At 34.8% G+C, this 21438-nt stretch overlaps 2 protein-coding genes and 1 pseudogene across 3 annotated transcripts; all 3 read right to left on the bottom strand.

Annotated features, from left to right (window-relative positions):
• Positions 1–1160: 1160 nt before the first annotated feature.
• On the bottom strand, positions 1161–5030 carry LOC106441739 (annotated as a pseudogene).
• A 5211-nt stretch (positions 5031–10241) lies between these two features.
• On the bottom strand, positions 10242–11098 carry LOC106441740 (probable truncated L-gulonolactone oxidase 7, mitochondrial; the record flags this gene model as incomplete). The annotated part of the gene is made up of 1 exon (XM_048768049.1): positions 10242–11098. A coding segment is annotated over one exon (723 nt), but the record flags the coding sequence as incomplete, so codon positions are not given.
• A 6289-nt stretch (positions 11099–17387) lies between these two features.
• On the bottom strand, positions 17388–20232 carry LOC106437654 (probable serine/threonine-protein kinase PBL16). Of its 2 annotated transcripts, none has more exons than XM_013878580.3 (6): positions 19691–20232; positions 18761–19083; positions 18522–18657; positions 18312–18445; positions 18103–18226; positions 17388–18011 (listed from the first exon to the last, which is right to left on the bottom strand). In XM_013878580.3, the coding sequence occupies exons 1-6, from the start codon at positions 19752–19754 to the stop codon at positions 17548–17550; spliced, it is 1245 nt and encodes a 414-aa protein (XP_013734034.1). In that variant the 5' UTR covers positions 19755–20232; the 3' UTR covers positions 17388–17547. The 2 variants fall into 2 exon arrangements, with proteins under 2 accessions (XP_013734034.1, XP_013734033.1); XM_013878579.3 differs by having other exon boundaries at positions 18312–18448; positions 19691–20212.
• Positions 20233–21438: the final 1206 nt, after the last annotated feature.

The raw sequence follows: 21438 nt of genomic DNA, 5'->3' as shown, positions 1-21438 counted from the left end.
TTAACCACATATCATATCACAAATAGCATTAGATGACAACACAAAGACTTCATCAAAAATAAACTTACAGAATTACAGTCTCTATGTAATATTGTAATTTTGCTTGTTGTTGAATTTGAAAATTTCTATAGTTAATAAATAATTATGTTTTTGTAGGATAAATAGGATATTTAATTGAAGATGTAGATATTAGCCCCAAAAAAATTAACAGGACGATGAAAATTTGATTAGCTGCAAAAAGGATACATATCAGAAAATCTTGACAATTGTGAAGCATAATCACAACTATTCAAAAGGAAAAAATAGGATACATCCACTCTTAGTTTGCACGATCAAATATCTAGTGGTTTGTGAATTTGGTTCACATTTATATTGCATATAAAATAACATAATGCAATGGTCGACACATATAAACTTATTGCATATTCGCATTGATATCACTTGTTTTATTTCATCTTTAAACAACATAATGCAATGGTCGACACATAAACTTACTGCATATTTCGCATTGATATCACATCATGCACCATGGACTCGGTAACCTGGAAAAGAGAAGCACAAGTAGAGAAGGGATTAATACTCCAATCATGTTGTGTTTTCTACTAACCATTTATTGTTACGTAATACAAACATCAGTTTATTATAACTTCATCTTGTTTGTAATCCTTCGACTGAAAGCAAATTATATTGACATGCAATCCTACGACCCTTGAAGATTATAGATTGGAATATCCATTTTTACTAATGATTTCCAAGAGTACATTGAAATTCCAAGTACATATTTAATGTTGTAAATGACTGGAATAAAAGTTTGAAAACATTATAAAAGCAAGAAGAGAATAGCGAAGGCCTGAAGGGCATCTTCTTATACAAACACCCTAGTTGTACTGTACAAAATTACAATAAGAAATTTAATGGTATTCGTCAAAATCATCAATAATACGTATTTTTCATTCAATTGTTCTGTTGGTTTCACATTACCAATAGAACTTGTCTGCTATTAAAGAACGCTTAGCTCCAATTTTAGATCTCCTTCTCTGAATCAAATATACTGGATCTTGCATCCAAAGTTCCAAACGGATGATGAACATTGGTGATATGCTTATTCATATAATCCAAGATTTTCTATTGACTAAGATGAAGAATATATAGACACACAATTATTTTACAAACTTACTTCCGCACTGAGAACCAAGGAGCAAGGGGACAACCACAAGCAGCAGCGACGTTGACGAGCTTTTGCATATCAATGGTTGCTTCCATTCCCTTAGTGATGACTTCACATACACATTGCATTCCAATGGTTCGTACAAGAGTGCAACAACCTTCGGTTGGTGTTGACGCCTTGACGGAGCTGGAAGCTTCTTTTTGATAGAATCTGGACATCCCATCAAAATGTGATACCTGAATCGTAACATCTTTTTCCAATGTTTCCTTGAATTTGAGATGACAAGAATAGTATAATTACCATCAAGATTTGACAAAAGATCTGCTTCTCTATTTAAAACAGACGAATATTTCTCTTTCTTTTCTGCTCCCTCTCACAAATAAAATACATACATGATACATGTGTACACTATATAGGGAGATCTTTATATACAGAAATGAAACTATCACAATTTATAAATTATGAATACCAAATATATGTCATACTATCACATTCTATTTATCATTGCAGTATATCATATAGATATGGTCATATATCTATAGTATATATTTGTATGTATTAGGAATGCATATTAATGGAATATTATGATTTTGAGTTTAAGAAAAAAATTATTATATATATTTGCTATATTATGTACTGAACATTAGATAAAGTTACTATATGCGGAAAGAAATGAAAACTTTTTCTGAATATGGGCTCTATCTAGACAATCAATGAAACACCCATAAAATTAATTAATCAAAATCTCGTGACCATCGATTGATGCAGTCTTGCTTTGACTGAAGACCGTTCGATCTTTCATCATATGTTTCTCCAGTGTTCAGTTTTGTTTTGTTTGCTCGAATGAATCCAGTTGGGTGGTCTGAATACTTTTTTTTATCAAAAGGTGGTCTGAAAACTACCGGTGCGTATTATAAATCATATTGTGGATATCCATAACCGGCCCGGTTATTATATATATTTGCTATATTATGTACTGAATATTAGATAAAGTTACTATATGCGGAACGAAATGAAAACTTTTTCTGAATATGGGCTCTATCTAGACCATCAATGAAACACCCATAAAATTAATTAATCAAAATCTTGTGACCATCGATTGATGCAGTCTTGCTTTGACTGAAGACCGTTCGATCTTTCATCATATGTTTCTCCAGTGTTCAGTTTTGTTTTGTTTGCTCGAATGAATCCAGTTGGGTGGTCTGGATACTTTTTTTATCAAAGGGTGGTCTGAAAACTACGGGTGCGTGTTATAAATCATATTGTGGATGTCCATAACCGGCCCAGTTCATAATCGGCCAGGTTCATAATCGGCCCGGTTCATAACCGGTCTGGTTCATAACCGGCCCAATGCTAGAGAGAGAGAGTCGACCGTGAGGAGAGAGAGAAAGAATCGGCATCTTGTACTTTCCTTATTAGATTATGATTTGTACTCTTTCAATATTTGTATTTCCTTTCTTTAGTATTTCCATTATTCTATGACGGTGTAATTCCCTATATATAAAGGGCTCCTTATGTTTATGAATAAGACAGAAACATACAGATTTTATTCTCTTGTTTCACAATACGTTATTAGCACGATAGAATATAAATCCCTAAGCTAAAACAAACCGCCTAAAACCCTAACCCTAATCGGCGAACATCCTTACCGGCGAACCATCCTAATCCCGATCGCGAAACCTTATATCGCGATCCTTGTTTGCAATCTGTTCCCGATCAGCTTCAGCTCAAGGCGTTCCTGATCCTAGCTCAGACGATCTCGGCTTGTTCAACCTCAGCTCACAAACAAGACGATCTCAAACAGCTCGCGGACAGCTCGCGACCCGATCAGCACGTTGGACAGCTCGCGTTCCCAATCTCAGCAATCAGACAGCTCGCGACAACATCAGCTCGCGTTATGATCAGTTCCAGCTCGCGGTCCATCTCTTTGGTGGTACATTCAACCCTACCTGAGGTTAAGGTAATTCGAAACCTTAAATAGAACCCATAATCGAATTTAATTGTTTGATAAGAATCGAAACAATAAAAACTACAAACCCTAATAGTATGATCTAATGTTGAAATCAAAACCATAGGGTAATAGATCAAAACCCCAATGAGTAAATCGAAGCTCATAATCATAAGTTCGATACCCCAAACCCTAATCGAGATTGATTGTTTGATCAACTAAAATCGAAACCTTAATGGTTTTGAATCTCAAAACCCCAATGATCTAAGATCAAAATCGAAACCCTAATATCCATGATCCTAGCCGCGTACATGCTTATTGCATGAATGCATGAAATCAATTTTATTTAAAACCCAAATACTAAAACACATTCGATTTTATAAACCCTAATTCGAAATCAAATTGATTGATTGAATGAATTAAAATCGAAACCCTAATCTAATGCTTTGAATCGAAATTGATTGTTTGAATGATTGTATGTTTGGATATAGTATGCTAGCCTTGATTAATTAAAACCGTATTGAATTTGATCACATAGAAATCGATTGCTAGGATTGATAATCTCATTCTTGAATTTGGTTGTTTGAATTGATAAAACCGATTGAATGATTTTCAAATTGAAGTCGTATTGATTGTTTGATCGAAACCCTAATGTCTTGAAATTAAAATCATATACTATCTTGTTTGATTGATTAAAACCGAATGCTTGAATTGAAATAGAAATCGCGTGCTAGGTTAAATGATTTATGAATTCTCGTCTTGATAATGATCCAGCTAGTTTTGATAGTTTTCATACATTCTCGAATGAACCCTAATTGTTGCATTGCTCGACTGTTTGATTGCAATTACACATTGAACTCTTAGAAAACCGTTTGCTAAGATTGAAAACGAATAACCATTGTATTGATTGCATTGAAACCGTTTGCTAAGATTGTAGCCGTGCGACTTGTTTGCATCATGCATGCATAATAGTACGAACTGATTGCATATAGAATCTGAATGCTAAGATTGAACATGTATGCATCATATATGAATGACCTATTTGCATCATACCTAGAATCCGGATTGCTTGAGCATATTGATTGCATTCGCTTGAACACTTTTAAATCTAAATTATGAAACATATGATTTCAGATGTCGAAAATCAACAACTTGGATTTTGCTGCCCTAAGTCTCTCTGGAGATAATTACTTGCAATGGGCACTTGATGCTAAGATCATCTTAAAATCCAAGGGGTCGGTGAATGTATCACCGAGGGCAATAATGCAAGTGAGAAAGATAGATACAATGCGATATTCATTATACGCCATCATCTTATTGAGAGTCTCAAAGATCAGTAATTGACTATTGAGAATCCTCTAGACCTTTGGACAGAGTTGAAAACGAGATATGATCACCAGAGAACGGTGTTATTACCAAAGGCTATGTATGATTGGAGGAATCTCTGGATCCAGGACTTCAAGTCCGTGGACGAGTATAACTCGGCCCTGTTTAAAATAGTTTCAAAATTGAAACTGTGTGGTGAGGATATAACGGATAAGGATATGCTTGAGAAAACCTTTTCCACCTTCCACACAAGCAATGTGTTGTTACAACAACAATACCGTGAGAAGGACTTCACAACTTATGCTAATCTGATCTCTTGTCTCTTGCTCGCTGAGCAGAACAATGAACTGTTGATGAGAAACAGTGAATTGAGACCTCCTGGAACAAACCAATTACCTGAGGCACATGCGACCGTAGAGGCTAAGAAAGAGTCGAACCATGTCCAGAGTGATAGCTAACACAACCGTGGTCGTGGAAAATGGCATGGACGTGGTGGTCGAGACCGAAACTTGTTTGGTCGAGGCCAAGGCAACTCATATGGCTGTTGCTCCTATGGAGGCCGTGGACATGGCCGAGGCCGTGGTACATCTTTCAAGCCACAAAACTCGACCAAATTCGTGTGCCATAGATGTGGTATGGATAATCATTGGGCTAAGACATGTAGGACTCCCAAACATCTCGTTGACCTCTACCAAGAGAGTTTGAAAGGGAAGAATTCTGAAGCTCATATGACTTATCAAGATGGTGAAGATGATTTCAATCATGAACGAGACGATCTTATGGATTATGAAACTTCAGATTGTTTAAAAGAATGAAGTTGAATTCGACATCTATGTTTTCATGTTCTTTGCTTTGTGTTTCCATGTTTTGATTGCTTTGAACTTATTTTATTAATGAATGAAAGTTTTTATATGAAGTCTCTAAAGTATCATTCCGGGTATAGCCAGTCTAATAGAGGGCTACGGCCAGGCTAACATCCTGTTGCCTAAGGGTACGCATCTAGAGATATTTGATGCATTGTATTCACCCAGCTCTAAGAGAAGCCTATTGAGCTTTAAAGACATTCGAATGAATGGCTTTGATATTGAGACTAAGGGCGAAGGAAACAAAGAGTTCATTCAGATCATAGACATCGGCCAATGCTATAAGAAAATCCTAGAGTCTATACATACGCTCTCTACTGGCCTTTTACTATGCTAAGGTCGGAATGATAGAGACCAATGCTGGTGAGTTCACGTCCCAAGCGTTTAATGATTACTGTATGTCCATGGGGGTAAGTGTAGAACACTCCGTGGCACATGTACATACACAGAACGGCTTGGCCGAATAAATCATAAAACGAATTCAGCTAATAGCTAGACCATTGTTTATGAGGTCTAAGCTTCCGACCACAGCTTGGGGACACGCGGTCTTGCACGCGGCCGAACTGATTCGTATCAAACCGTCTAGTGAACATAAATATTCTCCAAAACAGTTGCTTACGGGTCATGAGCCAGACATATCTTATCTTAAGACATTTGGTTGTGCCGTCTATGTACCAATTGCTCCACCACAGAGAACAAAGATGGGACCTCAAAGGAGGATGGGGATATATGTTGGATATGATTCCCCCACGATTATAAAATACCTTGAGCCAACTACGGGTGATTTATTTAAGGCCAGGTGTGCGGATTGTCACTTTGATGAATCTGAACATCCAACATTAGGGGAAGATATCAATAAGCTGGTAAAAAAAGATTACATGGAATCAAACATCCTTATCTTGGCAAGATCCTCGGACTCAGGAATGTGATTTAGAAGTCCAAAATATTATACATTTACAAAAGCTAGCTAATCAATTGCCAGATCTTTGCTGAGCCGAAAAAAGTGACAAAGTCATATATACCAGCTGCTAATGCACCAATCAGAATTGATGTTCAAGAGGGACACAATCAAGTTGCTACAGAGTCTAGACAACGTTTGAAACGTGGTAGACCAATAGGTTCCAAAGATAAGATCCCTCGGAAAACTAAGAAAGGTGGAGAGAATGAAACCGAGGTTGTTGAAACCCTAGATACGACCGCGGCCGTTCCTAAATCCCGGGGCTTAATCGCGGCCGATCCTAAAACCCTAATAGCGATCGTATCATGAATGCTTAGATGCGGCCGGCCCTGATGTATCTAATACTGATTCTTGGGACGTCAAGATTCAAGGTACTGAAGGTCCTGATAATAATGAGATCTCAATAAACTATGTCTTGTCTGGGATACAATGGAACAGAAAAAATGTCGACATTGATGATATATTTGCATACAAGGTAACACTTGAACTTATGGATTTGAATGAGGATCATGAACCCACGTCTATTTATGAGTGCACTCAACGATCAGATTGGATCAAATGGAAAGAAGCTATAAACGTGGAGTTAAACTCTTTAAAGAAGAGAGATGTCTTTGGACCAATAGTCCGGACACCATATGATGTTAAACTAGTCGGCTATAAGTGGGTCTTTGTGAGGAAAAGAAATGAACACGACAAGGTCGTGAGATATAAAGCACGGCTTGTTGTACAAGGATTCTCACAAAGACCAGGAATCGATTATGAGGAGACATACTCTCCTGTGGTGGAAGCTACTACTTTTAGATTCCTGATAAGTCTGGCTATAAGAGAGAAATTAGACTTACGGTTAATGGATGTTGTAACTGCATACTTTTATGGGCCACTGGATAATGAGATTTATATGAAAGTACTAGAGGATATAGAGTTGAAAAACAAATCGAGAACTCGAGAATAACACTTTATAAAGTTGAATAAGTCACTTTATGGATTGAAACATTCAGGCCGAATGTGGTACAATAGGTTAAGTGAGTACCTAGAGAGAGAAGGATACAAGAATGATCCAATCAGCCCTTGTATCTTTATAAAGGAATTCAGCCAGGGCTTTGTGATTATAGCAGTGTATGTTGATGATTTAAATATCCTAGGAACCTCTGGAGAGATTTCCCAAACAGTTTAATATCTTAAGAAAGAATTCGAGATGAAAGATCTTGAAAAAAAAACAAATTTTTTGTTTGAGATTACAACTTGAGTACATAAGAGATGGAATCCTTGTGCATCAAATGACATATACAGAAAAGTACTCTTGAGATTCAACATGGCCGAGTCTCACCCATTATCTAGCCTCATGGTCGTGAGGTCCCTCGGCCTGGACACTGATCCGTTCCGTCCTAAGATGGACGATGAAGATGTCCTTGGTCCCAAAGTGCCATATCTCAGTGCCATATGAGCTTTGATGCATCTGGCTAGTCACACGACCAGATATATGTTTTGCCGTGAATCTATTGTCTAGATTAATCTCTTGTCCAACCCAAAGGCACTGGAACGGGATTAAACATGTTCTTCGTTACCTGCAAGGAACGAAAGACTTGGGTTTATTTTATACTAACCAAAACAAAGAAGGTTTAGTTGATTTTGATGATGCAGGTTATCTTTCGGATCTAAACAATGCTCGATCACAGACATACTATGTTTTCACACATGGTGGAACGGCCATATCATGGTGTTCCATGAAGCAGACGATCGCGGCCACATCTTCAAACCATTCGGAGATCTTGGCTGTTCATGAGGCCAGCCGCGAGTTGTTCAGAACAGGGGGAGTAATACGTGTTGTACTCTTTTTCCTTCACCATGGTTTTGTCCCACTGGGTTTTCCTGGTAAGGTTTTAATGAGGCAACATCTAAAGCGTATTACAATCCATGTATGGTTATGGCATCCAAGAGGGAGTGTTATAAATCATATTGTGGATGTCCATAACCGGCCCAATGCTAGAGAGAGAGAGAGTCGACCGTGAGGAGAGAGAGAGAGAGAGAATCAGCATCTTGCATTTTCCTTATTAGATTATGATTTGTATTTTTTCCATATTTGTATTTCATTTCTTTAGTCTTTCTATTATTCCATGACGTTGTAATTTCCTATATATAAAGGGCTCCTTATGTTTATAAATAATACAGAAACATACAGATTTTATTCTCTTGTTTCACAACAGTGCGTTTTTTTTTTCAAAAATACTGGTGCGTTGTTAACCCTTATATTATTATGATTGTTTTTGTTCAACAAGTCTATACTCTATCTGTTCTACAAAGATAAACTTTTTAATATTTTCACACATATTAAGAAAAACATTAAACTAACATAATAAATGTATCGTTTTCTGTAATTTTCAATTTTAATAACTTTTAAGTAATAGTAATTTAATAAAATCAATTAATTTTCTTGAAATTTACAATTTTTTCATAGAAAACACAAAAATAGATCTTTCTGAAACAATTTTTTTTTTTGGAACGGAGGGAGTATTATTTATTGCCATAAATTTCAATGTATTTAAAGAATTTGATAGCAATTTATTCGCGTCTCGTCAATAGTCATCATCATGCACGGAGAACTCGGAACTTCCAAAAATAATAGGGGCACGATCTTCATATACAGAAAAGTATTCACCTCAATTCAAATACAGAACCAGTTGGGTTTACCGCTTCTAAAAACAAAAAATAACTACATAGGACCAAGGCCAAAAATACAGCATAAACAGTCAATTATGACTACAGATCCAGAATAATATTCAGATAGAGTTGTCGATCGGCATAGAGGTTTTGAGCATTTCTTCCCTGAAGACATCGAGCTCATCCACTTGTTTTATGACAAGAAGCTCATTTCTTTCAAAGACAAAGATGTTTTATCATACTCTACTTAACATATTGAATTTAGAAACCTCTATAACTTAGAATACTTAGGATCAAGTAATGGGATCCAATTTGGGAGGAGCAGTATGACTTCAATGCGGTATTATCAACGAATAGTTACTGACACTAGAAAATGTGAGGAATCAAAGATCCGAAACCTTCAAAATTCATAAATTTATTGTTTAACTTATGTTTTATTTATTCACTAGCTTAAGACCTGCGCAATTGCGCGGGATGAATGTATATATAAAAATAATTTTTATCTATTATTATTTATTTGTATTCATTTACGTATTATGTATATAATTAAATTAGAGTAAAGACATAAATCAAAACAATACATCTTTTTTATTTATGATATATTTTTGGTAAATAAATCACAAACTTATTTTATTTTATTTTATATGGTATATAACTAAATTTCAATGACATGGACATAGATATATAGTATATTTTAATATAAATATTTATTATTGAGAATTCATACTCATATGATAAATACAAAATTTCTAATGTGCGATTTTTTTAATGCAAATTTCAAAATTAAAATATTAAGGTTTTAATACTTTTTAATACATATTTAGAAATTATCAGATTTAAGTATTTTTCTATGTTATATAGTTTAATTTTAAACTATATTAATATATAATATGAATGTCTAGTAAATGAGACTTCATATTTATACGATATATGATCATTTGTATCTTGTTATTACCAAAAAAGTTAAACTATTGATCACAAAATTTTAGTGTGAGACATTTAATGTTTTTAGTAATTTATAGTCGTTTTAAAAATTTAAAATATAACATATAAAAAAATTAATTTTTTTATTATATGATTAATGAGGTTGTTTAATATCTTTTAAATATATAAAATGAACAAAAAGAGCTAAGATACAAAAATCATTATCAATATTTATTATTCATAATCATTGATTGTCATATATACGTTAATCATATTAGGCAATTCCATAGATTTTATTTTAAAAAAACGAGAATATTCTTTTGTACACTATTTATCAATTTAATAGTTAGTTTAATAAAAAGTGGAGTATAATATAAGTTAAGATGAACCAACCTATTTTTCTAAAAATTCTGAATTTCATTCTCATGCTGATACGTGGCTACACACAATGTTGTAATGTTTTTCAATTAATATATAAAAGATCTTACCCTCAAAGCGTAAGATTTCATAAAAAAATTTGTATGATTTGCTTAGACACGAGTACAAACTCTAGCCTCTCTATAGACTTTACCTGGCCGACACATATAACCTCGGAGCACAGTGAGAAATTGAGAATCCTCCGAAAAAATACATAGTCCCTCCAATTCACATCCTTCTTTCACAATCGTGACGCTACCTTTCAAACCTAGAATCTGATCCGTCCATTCTCTAGAAAACAACCCTAAAGGATCGAATCTCTCTTTTACTTTCAAAAAAGCGATTGCATTCTTGTACTTTTTAATCACGTCATTAAACGCTATGTTTCTATTCTTCCCCCAATGTGGCAATGCGTTGTATTTAAATACCGCCATTAGCTCGATTTCTTCAATGAAATCCTCGTAGAGACGCGGTACCAAAGGATCATCTTTGCTTCGGTAGTAAGTTAGGTCAAAGTGTAAAGCTTTCTCCTCTTTTCCAAGAAACGCAGGAGAGGATGTAACATAACGCATTAGAATACCGTTGCTGTCTTCAAGGATACAGAGAAATTTTGGTTCGATTTTCACAAGTTCTTTGATGTTGTTGATGAATTCTTTGACATGTCTGAGTGGAACACTTAATGTTGTTTGGTGAAAAAACTCCCCTTTTATGCGTGGATCCCACGGACAAGCCGTGATCAATACATCTTGATGGCTGTCTAAACGCGCACCGGACGACATCATACGGTTTTGTCTTCCAATAACCGGGTAGCCTGTAAATAAAAAGCATGCGGTGGAAAATTATATAAGCGAACTTATGATAGAATCATAGAATGGTGATCAATTTTGTATGAAAAGAATCACTAGGGCTACAAGTATGTGAATGTATTGTTAGTCACACTATAAGCAATTGAAAACAAAAACGACGATATTTGCTCTCCTCTCACACATTTATTGTTTACATTGGCGGATGCCTCTTCACTCTCCTTTTCGTACACCATGAGAGCAAATGTATATAAGAAACATTGTAACCATGAAAATGTTATATAATAGTTTAAATATCTTGTAAATATATAATATTAACCTAAAGATCTGACGAGGGCTAATGCTGAGGAGAGTTGCGGACGGAATGGGAAAAAATCGAACAAGCCGGAAGTGTTCAAAGGAACACGGTCGTCTATTCGATACACCACTTTGTGTTGGCTGGGTAACAATAAGAAATCTGCAAACTCGTGCTTTTCCCCAAATGTCAGGGCTTGAACTCCAAAATCTGAATCGCTTATACGTTAACGATATCTTAAATATTGGTTGCAACTTAAAAGTAAGCTTTCCAGACATACGAAAATATAAGTGTATATTTATGTAGCGGGGTTTTTGCCAAAACTAACCCACAACTTGATTTTAACCCCAAACCTATACCTAAACTTGAATCAAATGCAAAACTAACCTAAAAGTCTAGTGAAATTACAGCTCAGCCCCTTGTGACCAAACAAAAAAACAGAAGCCATTTTTACGAATATAGCCCTAGTAAATCGTCTGAGTCGTCTGAGATGTTGGAAGTCGTCTGGACGACTGAAGTGTAAGTCGTCTGGTACCGGTTTATTTTAAAAATAATTTATAAATCTTGTAAAAAAATATTTTGATGCGTGAAAAATAAAAATCAAGTAATTATAAACAGTTTTAAGTGATATAAATTAAGATATGATAAAATTGATTTGTTTTGAAGATAGATGAGTGGAAGTAGTGAATCATGAAATACTTTGGTTTAGGAGTTTGGCAAACATATGTTGTAGTATTGTATGTATTGTTAGGGTTAGATTTTGGAAAACTAAAATGTTTTTTTCAAAAATTAGTTTTCACCTATATGTGTTTATTTATGTGTATAGTAAACACTTTTCAAGTTTGATTTGATTTTATGAAGTCTTTAATTAGATAATTAAGTTTAAGGGTTATGTTTAGGGTGTGGACGACTTATATTTCAGTCGTCTGTTGAATAATTTACTCGGACGACGTATATTTCAGTCGTCCACATCGTACCGAACCTTTAATTTTACCAATGTACGTTTTAACCTAACCGGATCATTTTACTCGGACGACTTACATTTCAGTCGCCTGGTGAAGAAATTAAAACAGACGACTTACATGTAAGTCGTCCAAATATTCCCGCCTAAAATTTTTTAAAAAAATTCTTTTCCCGCTTTAATAATTTAAACCAGACGACTTACTTGTAAGTCGTCTGGAAAGTCTTCTATTTTAGTTTCCCGCTAAAAATATTTAATTTCCCGCTAAAAATATTAAACTCTTCTGGAAGACTTACATGTAAGTCGTCTGTTTTAATTTCTTCACCAGACGACTGAAATGTAAGTCGTCCAGGAAGTCGTCTGAGTCAAAAATATTTAACCTAATTGGATTTTTTGTCTCCCTATATAAAGAAAAATTTACACATTCTCTCTCCTCCTCTCAAATGGCTGCAACAAAAATGTAATGTTCATCATTCTAAAACTCTCCAACCTCTCTCTAATCTCTTTGACTTGAAAACACCAAACTTTATATGAATTTTTCAGTTTTGTCTCATGTATTTCTTACTAATCTATCTCTTTTGTAGGTTTTTAATCAAATGGTACTCATCTTCCAGTAATTTAAAGGTAAATCTATTAATTTTAGATATGTATTTTTGTGTGTTCTATAAATGTAGATTTATCTAATCTTCCACTCATATTCTCTATTTTTAAGTCATTTGAACGTTTTTGGATATGCAGGTTTTTCAGATCTGGATTTGATATACAGGTTTTTCAGATCTGGAAGACTTCTTGGACGACTTACCTGTTAGTCGTCTGGAAGTCGTCTGGACTTCTTGGAAGTCTTCTGACAAAGTCGTCTGGACTTCCAGGAAGTCGTCTGGACTTCCAAGAAGTCGTCTGGACTTCCAGGAAGTCGTCTGGACTTCATGGAAGTCTTCTGACGAAGTCTCCCTTTCATAATAGATCTGAGCGTTTTGGTAAGTTCTTATGTCTGATTTTTCTTCATTTGGTAACATCTTGTTGTATAAAGTTCTTACTTTTTTCCCAAACTAAAACTCTCCAAACTCACTCTAATCTCTTTGACTTGAAAACACCAAACTTTATATGAATTTTCCAGTTTTGTCTCATGTCTTTCTTAATAATCTATCTTTTTTGCAGGTTTTTTATTAGATGGTACCCATCTTCCACTAATTTAAAGGTAAATCTATTATTTTTAGATATGTATTTTGTGTGTTCTGTAAAGGTAGATTTATCTAATCTTTCACTCATTTTTTCTGTTTTTAAGCCATTTGAACGTTTTTGGATATGCAGGTTTTTCAGATCTGGATTTAATATGCAGGTTTTTCAGATCTAGAAGACTTCTGGGACAACTTACCTGTTAGTCGTCTGGAAGTCGTCTGGAAGTCGTATGGAAGTCGTCTGGACTTCTTGGAAGTCTTCTGACAAAGTCGTCTGGACTTCCTGTAAAGTCGTCTGGACTTCCTGTAAAGTCGTCTGGACTTCCTGTAAAGTCGTCTGGAAGTCGTCTGAACTTCCTAAAAGTCTTCTGACAAAGTCGTCTGAACTTCCTGGAAGTCGTCTGGACTTCTTAGAAGTCGTCTGGACTTCTTAGAAGTCGTCTGGACTTCTTAAAAGTTGTGTGGTCTTGTCTACTCAAGTGGAATCCAAGCTTTTCTTTGTAGAGGAATGATTTATAATAGTTTTGTTTGTGGTCTGTTTTGTGAATTGCATGTCTACTCTTTTAGTTGTGAATTTTTTGTAAAATCAGTAATAATATTTTCCAAGATGTATTAAATGTGCTAACAATGTGTTTACACATTTACAAATCAATGAAATAATAGACTTCAATAGTCTTTTTCTTATCTTTGGATCTCTCATATGCAATAATAAACTCCAATGGCCTTTTTCTCATCTTAATAAACAAGAATGTTGGTAGCTTTATATTGATACAACATTTTAAGAAGCATTTTAACCCTTCTTCCAACTCATAACAATAGTCATCATTATTGTCTATAACAATAATACTTAAGAGATGGAAACAAACAATAGTAACTAGTCAAAGCATATCATATTTTATTATAAGTTTGCGTTGAAAAACTTAGTCAAATTTAGTAAAACTAAGGGAGAGAACATATTTTGTAAATTTGAGTTTTACATATCTTGAAGTTACTTATCACTCTTAAAAATACAAGTTATTCAAAAACTAACGTAGAAGACTTAAAAACTAGCGGAGAAGATGCGGACGACTTCAATCTAAGTTGTCCACACGACTAAACTATACGTCGTCTGGTCAACGCAGAGGTTATTTTTGCAATTGACTTTGAAATCTGTTATTTTGGACGACTGAAAAATAAGTCGTCTACTATTGTTTGGCTAAAAAAAACTCCAAAAAAGCTAGACGACTTACATTTCAGTCGTCATAGGTTAGTTTTGCTTTTGACTGGATTATTTCAGAAGTTTGACTTTTCTGGACGACTTACATTTCAGTCGTCTAGTGAAAATTAAAATAATAATATTTTTTTAAAAGTAGACGACTTACAGTTAAGTCGTCATAGGTTAGTTTTGCAATTGAAAAAAAAACTTCAAGATTTAATTATATACAGACGACTTATAATTCAGTCGTCCACGAGACGACTGAAATGTAAGTCGTCCAGGATTTACGAGGTTTGACCAGAATCTCGGAAAAAAATCCTGGACGACTTACAAGTAAGTCGTCTCGTGGACGACTGAATTATAAGTCGTCTGTGTATAATTAAATTTTGAAGTTTTTTTTTTCAATTGCAAAACTAACCTATGACGACTTAACTGTAAGTCGTCTACTTTTAAAAAAATATTATTATTTTAATTTTCGCCAGACGACTGAAATGTAAGTCATCTGGGGAAGTCAAACTTCTGAAATTATCCAGTCAAATGCAAAACTAACCTATGACGACTGAAATGTAAGTCGTCTAGGTTCTTTGGAATTTTTTTTGAAACCAAACAAAAACAGACGACTTAACTTTCAGTCGTCTCAGGTTACAGATTTCAAAGTCAATTGCAAAAATAACCTCTGCGTTGACCAGACGACTTCCAGGTAAGTTGTCTACAGCTAGACGACTTCCCAAGTAAGTCGTCTGACGAACAAATCTGAAAAAAAACTCGATGTTATACCTTAAATTTGTGAGATAAGTTCCTTAGCATACATAAGGCTTCTCCAAGCACACAGAATCACAAACGAAAGTAACCCACCCAGAATCGTTAGCTTCTATGACTCTATGAACCATAAAAAAATTAGAATCAAAATCTTTGGTTTTTTTAGCTCATTGTGGAGAGAAAGTGAGAGATATGTTGTGTTTAGTTCACAAGAATGGAAAAAGAAGAAGGGTAAATCGATTTTGGGAGCATTAAGAGCTTCAAATTGGTTGTTCATGGTGGTTGTGGTATTGATGACAATGACAATCTTGTAATTACTTGAAGATGATGAGGGTGAGAGAGTAAAAATGTCATTTTCGAAAAAAAAAAGAAAAAAAAAATTGATGGCATTTTCATAAATTATATGAACTTGTGGGGTGAATAGGGCAAAACCAATTTTCAAAAAAAAAGGAGGTTAGTTTTGTGTTTGACTTTAAGTTATAGGTCAATTCTGCAAAAAGCTCTTATGTAGCACATACAAAAATAACAAAAATAAGGATCGATCATAGGCATAGGCAAGTGAAACATTAATATATAGCTCCTAAATTTTTTTAAATAATTACATAAATATAAACCTATAAATTTATAAAAATATATTTCTATGAAGATCTTTTATTACAATTATTTGTAACATCTAAAATCTATATACGAACTAACAAAAGTTGATGTATATATAAACTAACAAAAGTGATGTATAATAGCCGTGTTCGTTTCATCATGCCGAACGCAGCGGCAGCGGCAGCGGCAAAGAAATGCACTTGGACGGAGACAAAAAACAACAAAACTGAAAGTTAAAATAGTTATCGTAGATACAAAAAAACGGAACGTTAGTGCCGCCATTAATTTCAGCGTTCCTTTTACTCACTATTAATGGCCGCTGCGACTGAAAACGAGTTAAAGATGTTTCACCGGTGCCCAGCGTTATGGTGATGAAAGACTTAATTTTTTATCACAGCCTAGATGTGGCGATCATGAAACGAACAAGGCTAATGTGTACCTGAGATATAACGCCAAGAACTCCTAAAGAAACTTTGGATGCGTTAAATTCTTGAGGATTCATAGTCTCACTAAAAACCCGAACCTTCACATACCCGTAAGAAACTGAGCCGGGACTCACCGTTCTTATCTCGGTCACGTGATAATGTAACACATCAAATGATCTCAATATAAGGTTACAAACAAAAAGTACATACTTGCATCACATTCTTACTCTTCGTTTGATTGGAATAATTTTGTGATGCAAACTTCAATGTATTTTTGTGATGCATAAATTATGATAGAATCAAACGAAGAGTAAGTATGTGATGCATACTTCATCGTAAACAACCACATATATCAAACTATCAATAAAGAGATGAAAAACAAAAGGCAGCTTGGATAGACACATGGGGAATGAAAATTTTGTGTCCACATTACCGACAGATGAGACGATCAATATGCCTTATCATCTATCATGGGCTACATTGCTCATTTATTTGGCTCCTTTTAATCTTCCCAACTTCCCCTCAAATAAATTATATGAAAAATTGGAACTATAGATTATTTGCTAGGAAGAATGTCAACTATAGCTGGGCCTCAAATAGTCCCCTCAAATCTTTAACACTTGAATTCTTTATCGGGTTGATTATATGAAAGTAAATATTTATTTAAAAAAAAAAGAATTTCAACCCAAAAAGGAAATGAGGATATTTCAATTTTCTGTTTGTTTTCTTAGTCAAGAGAGGAAACTTTTTAATCGTTTACTAATTTGGGTTAACAAGTTTGAGGCCCAGCTTCTGTTGGGCCTAACGAGACTGATCTTTACCAGGGCATGCAAATGCAATGTGTGTGGGTGTGGCAAACAACTTTATACAACAGTGCAATCTTTCGACTGAGAAGTGGGAAGAGAACACACAAGGTTAAAAGCTCTGTATTTCAATAAAAGGAAAAAAGATTCACAAACATATGTATCTCTCTTAGTCTGTATATGTCAAAGATACACACAACACAGTCTAGTTTTCACTTTTGAAATTGTCTATTTAGAAAACAAAAGAATCCAAGTGATCAATTACAATGTTAATTATCATCTTTAGTAACCTTCTTCACCTCTTCAACCTTCTTAAACTCTTCAACCTTGTTCACTTCTTCAACTTTCTTCAACCCATTCTTAGGCATTTCGTCTATAATGGTAATAACTGCTTTCTGAACAGTGGGGACAAGTAAGGCCTCTTCTTCTGTGGCCTGAAGAGGCTCCAAAGAATCCACAATGTCCCTCATTAAAGGCCGAGCCTTCGGGTTCCGGTTAAGGCAATGGTAAGCTAACATTGCAGCCTTTTGAACCGACTTAACCGGGTACTCACAGTTCATTCTCGGGTCTACAATGTTCATCACTTTCTTCTTCTCCTTGAGCAACGGAAGCGCCCAATCTATTAGGTTTTGCTCACGCGTGGGCCGTGACTTGTCTAGTGATTTCCTCCCTGTGAGAAGCTCTAACAGAACTACACCGAAGCTGTACACATCACTCCCCGGCGTCAAATGACCTGGCAACCAAGAAAGTCACCACACCACATATGTCATCAAAAAGATTCAAACGCAACAATATATATGGCTAAATAAGTTGTAGAAACTTGCCTGTCATGATGTATTCAGGAGCTGCATAGCCGTAAGTTCCCATTATACGGGTGGAGACGTGGGATTTATCTCCTACAGGACCGTCTTTAGCGAGACCAAAGTCTGATAACTTGGCGTTGTATTCCTGTTACAACAATAGTATATGTATCAACAGACAAGAGAAGAGCTTAATGTAATATTATTACTAACAGTACTACACTAGTACTAACCATGTCTAGAAGAATGTTGGAGGTTTTGAAGTCACGATATATGACTGGTTTCTTTGCTTCGTGGAGGAAGGCGAGTCCTTTCGCTGCTCCGAATGCAATCTTCATTCTTATTGCCCATGAAAGAGGAAGCAACACTTCTACCAAAGATACACATAACTCAGAAGCGTTCAAGCAAGAAGAGAAAAGAGTGTAAGAACCGCTAAAACTTACTTGAGAAAAGATTGTTCTCCACGCTACCACGAGCCATGTACTCGTAGATAAGTACCCTGTGGTTATCCTCGCAGCAGTAACCAATTAACTTCACTAAGTTCGGGTGTGAAAGCTGCCCTAAGAATATCACCTCTGCCTACACAACATCGAAGACCATAGATAAGATTCTTAGTCCATTGTCTCTTAGGTTGATGATGAAACTTGGAAGACAAGGAAAAGACAGAGAGACTACTACTAACCAGCCATTCTCTGTGACCCTGAAAGCTATTATCGCCGTCGTGAACTTTAACGGCCACAGGGAGTGGTTTAGGAACTTCTTCTTGATCACCCGATTCCTCTTTGATAAAACCTTTGTAGACACTTCCAAATCCACCACCACCGAGAACTCTGTCTTGTCTGAAATTACCTGTGATGTTCTTGAGCTCATCGTAGGTGAAAGCTATCAGAGGATTCGTAGCCGAGTCACGTCTTAGATCCTCTACTTCTTTTGGATTTGATGGCAGCTTTTGAGCTTCTTTAACATGCGTCTCTTCTTCTCTTGGACTCTGTTCTTTAGGTGATTCTGTACCAAAACATAAAAAAAAGATCTAGTGTTTTTGATTCTGTGGATATAGTTGAAGATTCTATTCTACTTGACAGATATTTGAACATGTTGTGGAATTAAATGGTTTTGGATGTATTATTCTTCAGGGGGGGCTAAAATCTCAACAATATGGAATATGTAATTAAAAATGTCTTCTGAAGGGACCAATCAAGAAGAAAACAAAAGCATCTACGGAGAAATGAAACTGAAGGAGACTATAGAACACATAACACCAACATATTTTAATTGCTTGGTTAAAATTCTAAACAAATTGAGATAAAAAAAAACATTAAACTAATTGAACAGAAACATTGGCTTTATAAAAACAAGAATACCAGGAAAAGGGAATGAATACACACAGAACATAATCAAAATCAACCAATAAAGAGAAAAAGAATAAATTAAATCATTTTTGGGATATAACCGACAGATTTTTCATAGTTTTGTGAAAGCTTTTTGGGTATAAACCATAAGAAAATCTCGTAATTTCAGGAGAAAATAGTAAAAAAAAATCCATGACACTGATAAAGAGTTTCAAGAAAGCAAAACACCAAATCAAGAAAGAAGAAGAGACAGAAACGCAAACCTGACTTAGCGTTTGCAGATACTTTGTGATTAAAAGGCTCAAATCTACACAAACAGTTACCCATCACTCCCAAACAACACACACAATTTTTTTTTTTGTGCAACAAACAACACACACAATAAAAGAGAGAAATTACTATATTTAATGAGAAATGAACTTTATTATCTTTTTGTAAGTTACAGATTTGTGCCTATAAAGAAAAACCTAGCTCTCAGTTTATGTTCTCTCCTCTTCTTGGTTTCTTTATTTCTTGTTTTGAAGAACCAAAAGGTAACAAGAGAAGATGCAAAAGAGAGACACACTAAAGGAAACGTTTCTTCTTATAGAGAGAGAAAGACAAAGAGAGAGAGAGAAGGGAGAGAGATTCTTTGTGGTGATGATGGGCACAGAGCTAGAGGTGGGAGAGAGAGGTCTTTGGCTATGGCGGAGATGGGCCCTACTTCTCTTTCTCTTTTTTCCACTGACATTTCAAAACAGAAAGTCAGGAAACGAAAAAAACAGTCCATATCGGTCTGTTTTGTTCTGGTCTGATCTGATCTGGTCCGGTTCGGTCCGGTCCGCTCACAATTCTCTCTAGTTTAGATTCAGATAGCTTTATAAGTCAAATTATTTCCTTTTGATTTATTAAACTAGGATAAAGTCGGAAATTAATTTCATTGAAAATTTTCTCTACTTGGAAAAAGAAATTTCAACAGATTTATTGATTAAGGGAACCAGGAAAAGACAAATCCAAATTAAACCAAGAACCATTCATTGTCTTATTAATTTTGTGGGATGTTGCCATTTGTTTAATAGTGCGCGCATGTATGATGATGCGCATTTTCAGACCACAACTCTATCCCTCTCGATCGTTTTCTCTTTGTCTAAGCGTGCGCCTTAGCCTTTTCCCAATTCTTTCTTATTCTTCTTTTCATTTTTTTTGGTTATCAATAAAAATTTTGTGTTCACATTCTTTCCTTTTTGGCGGTGTTCACATTTATTTCATTTAATCCAATATTATGTTAGTGCATAAGTTCACAAAGTGACTCAACATTTTATATCGGCTAATTTTCTACAAAAACGGATGTGCTCACTATACCTAAGTAGAGCTGTCACATTGACATATTTACCTAAAATCCTAAATCATATAATTTGAAAATATTATTAAAGCAGCACTTTTATGCATTAGCTAGGCTTTCCGCACAAAAAACATATTTTCATAAAAATGCAATATACGTAGCGACATCACTAGCGCAAATAAATAGAAACATGTTATGCTCCGCAAAAGACAATAAATAAAATGTAATGTATATTCATTCTTTCATGGAAATATGCAACAGTTTGAAAGTTTGTATTTTCTGTACAAAAGCATCAGTTATTTCAGTTTTGAAATATGCAGCCGTTTAAAATTAACTTTCTTAGTTTATCTTACTTTTTTTTTGAACACATCTTAGTTTATCTTACTTATATATTATAAGTTGTTATCTAAATGGATACTTATAGAAAGATAATACATTTATTCTTGTCAAAAAATGTTTATCTACAAAGAGAAAAATACCCTACCTTGTTGAATAGGAAAAGAGATTACTGACGTAAATAATAAATTAACATCAACTAATATGATTAGATGCAAATATCCCATAGACACCTTACCTAACATACTATTATAAGTTTATGACATACACTTATATTTTCTATTCAAATTTACAAACGCACAAGATTAATGTCCCACTCAAAAAGTTACCTATATAATCCTTTATACATCATCA

Source organism: Brassica napus, chromosome C9 (genome assembly GCF_020379485.1).
Source record: "Brassica napus cultivar Da-Ae chromosome C9, Da-Ae, whole genome shotgun sequence".
NCBI lineage: Eukaryota > Viridiplantae > Streptophyta > Magnoliopsida > Brassicales > Brassicaceae > Brassica > Brassica napus.
The sequence above is the reverse complement of the archived record's forward strand: the minus strand, read 5'-3'. Positions and strand labels throughout refer to the sequence as shown.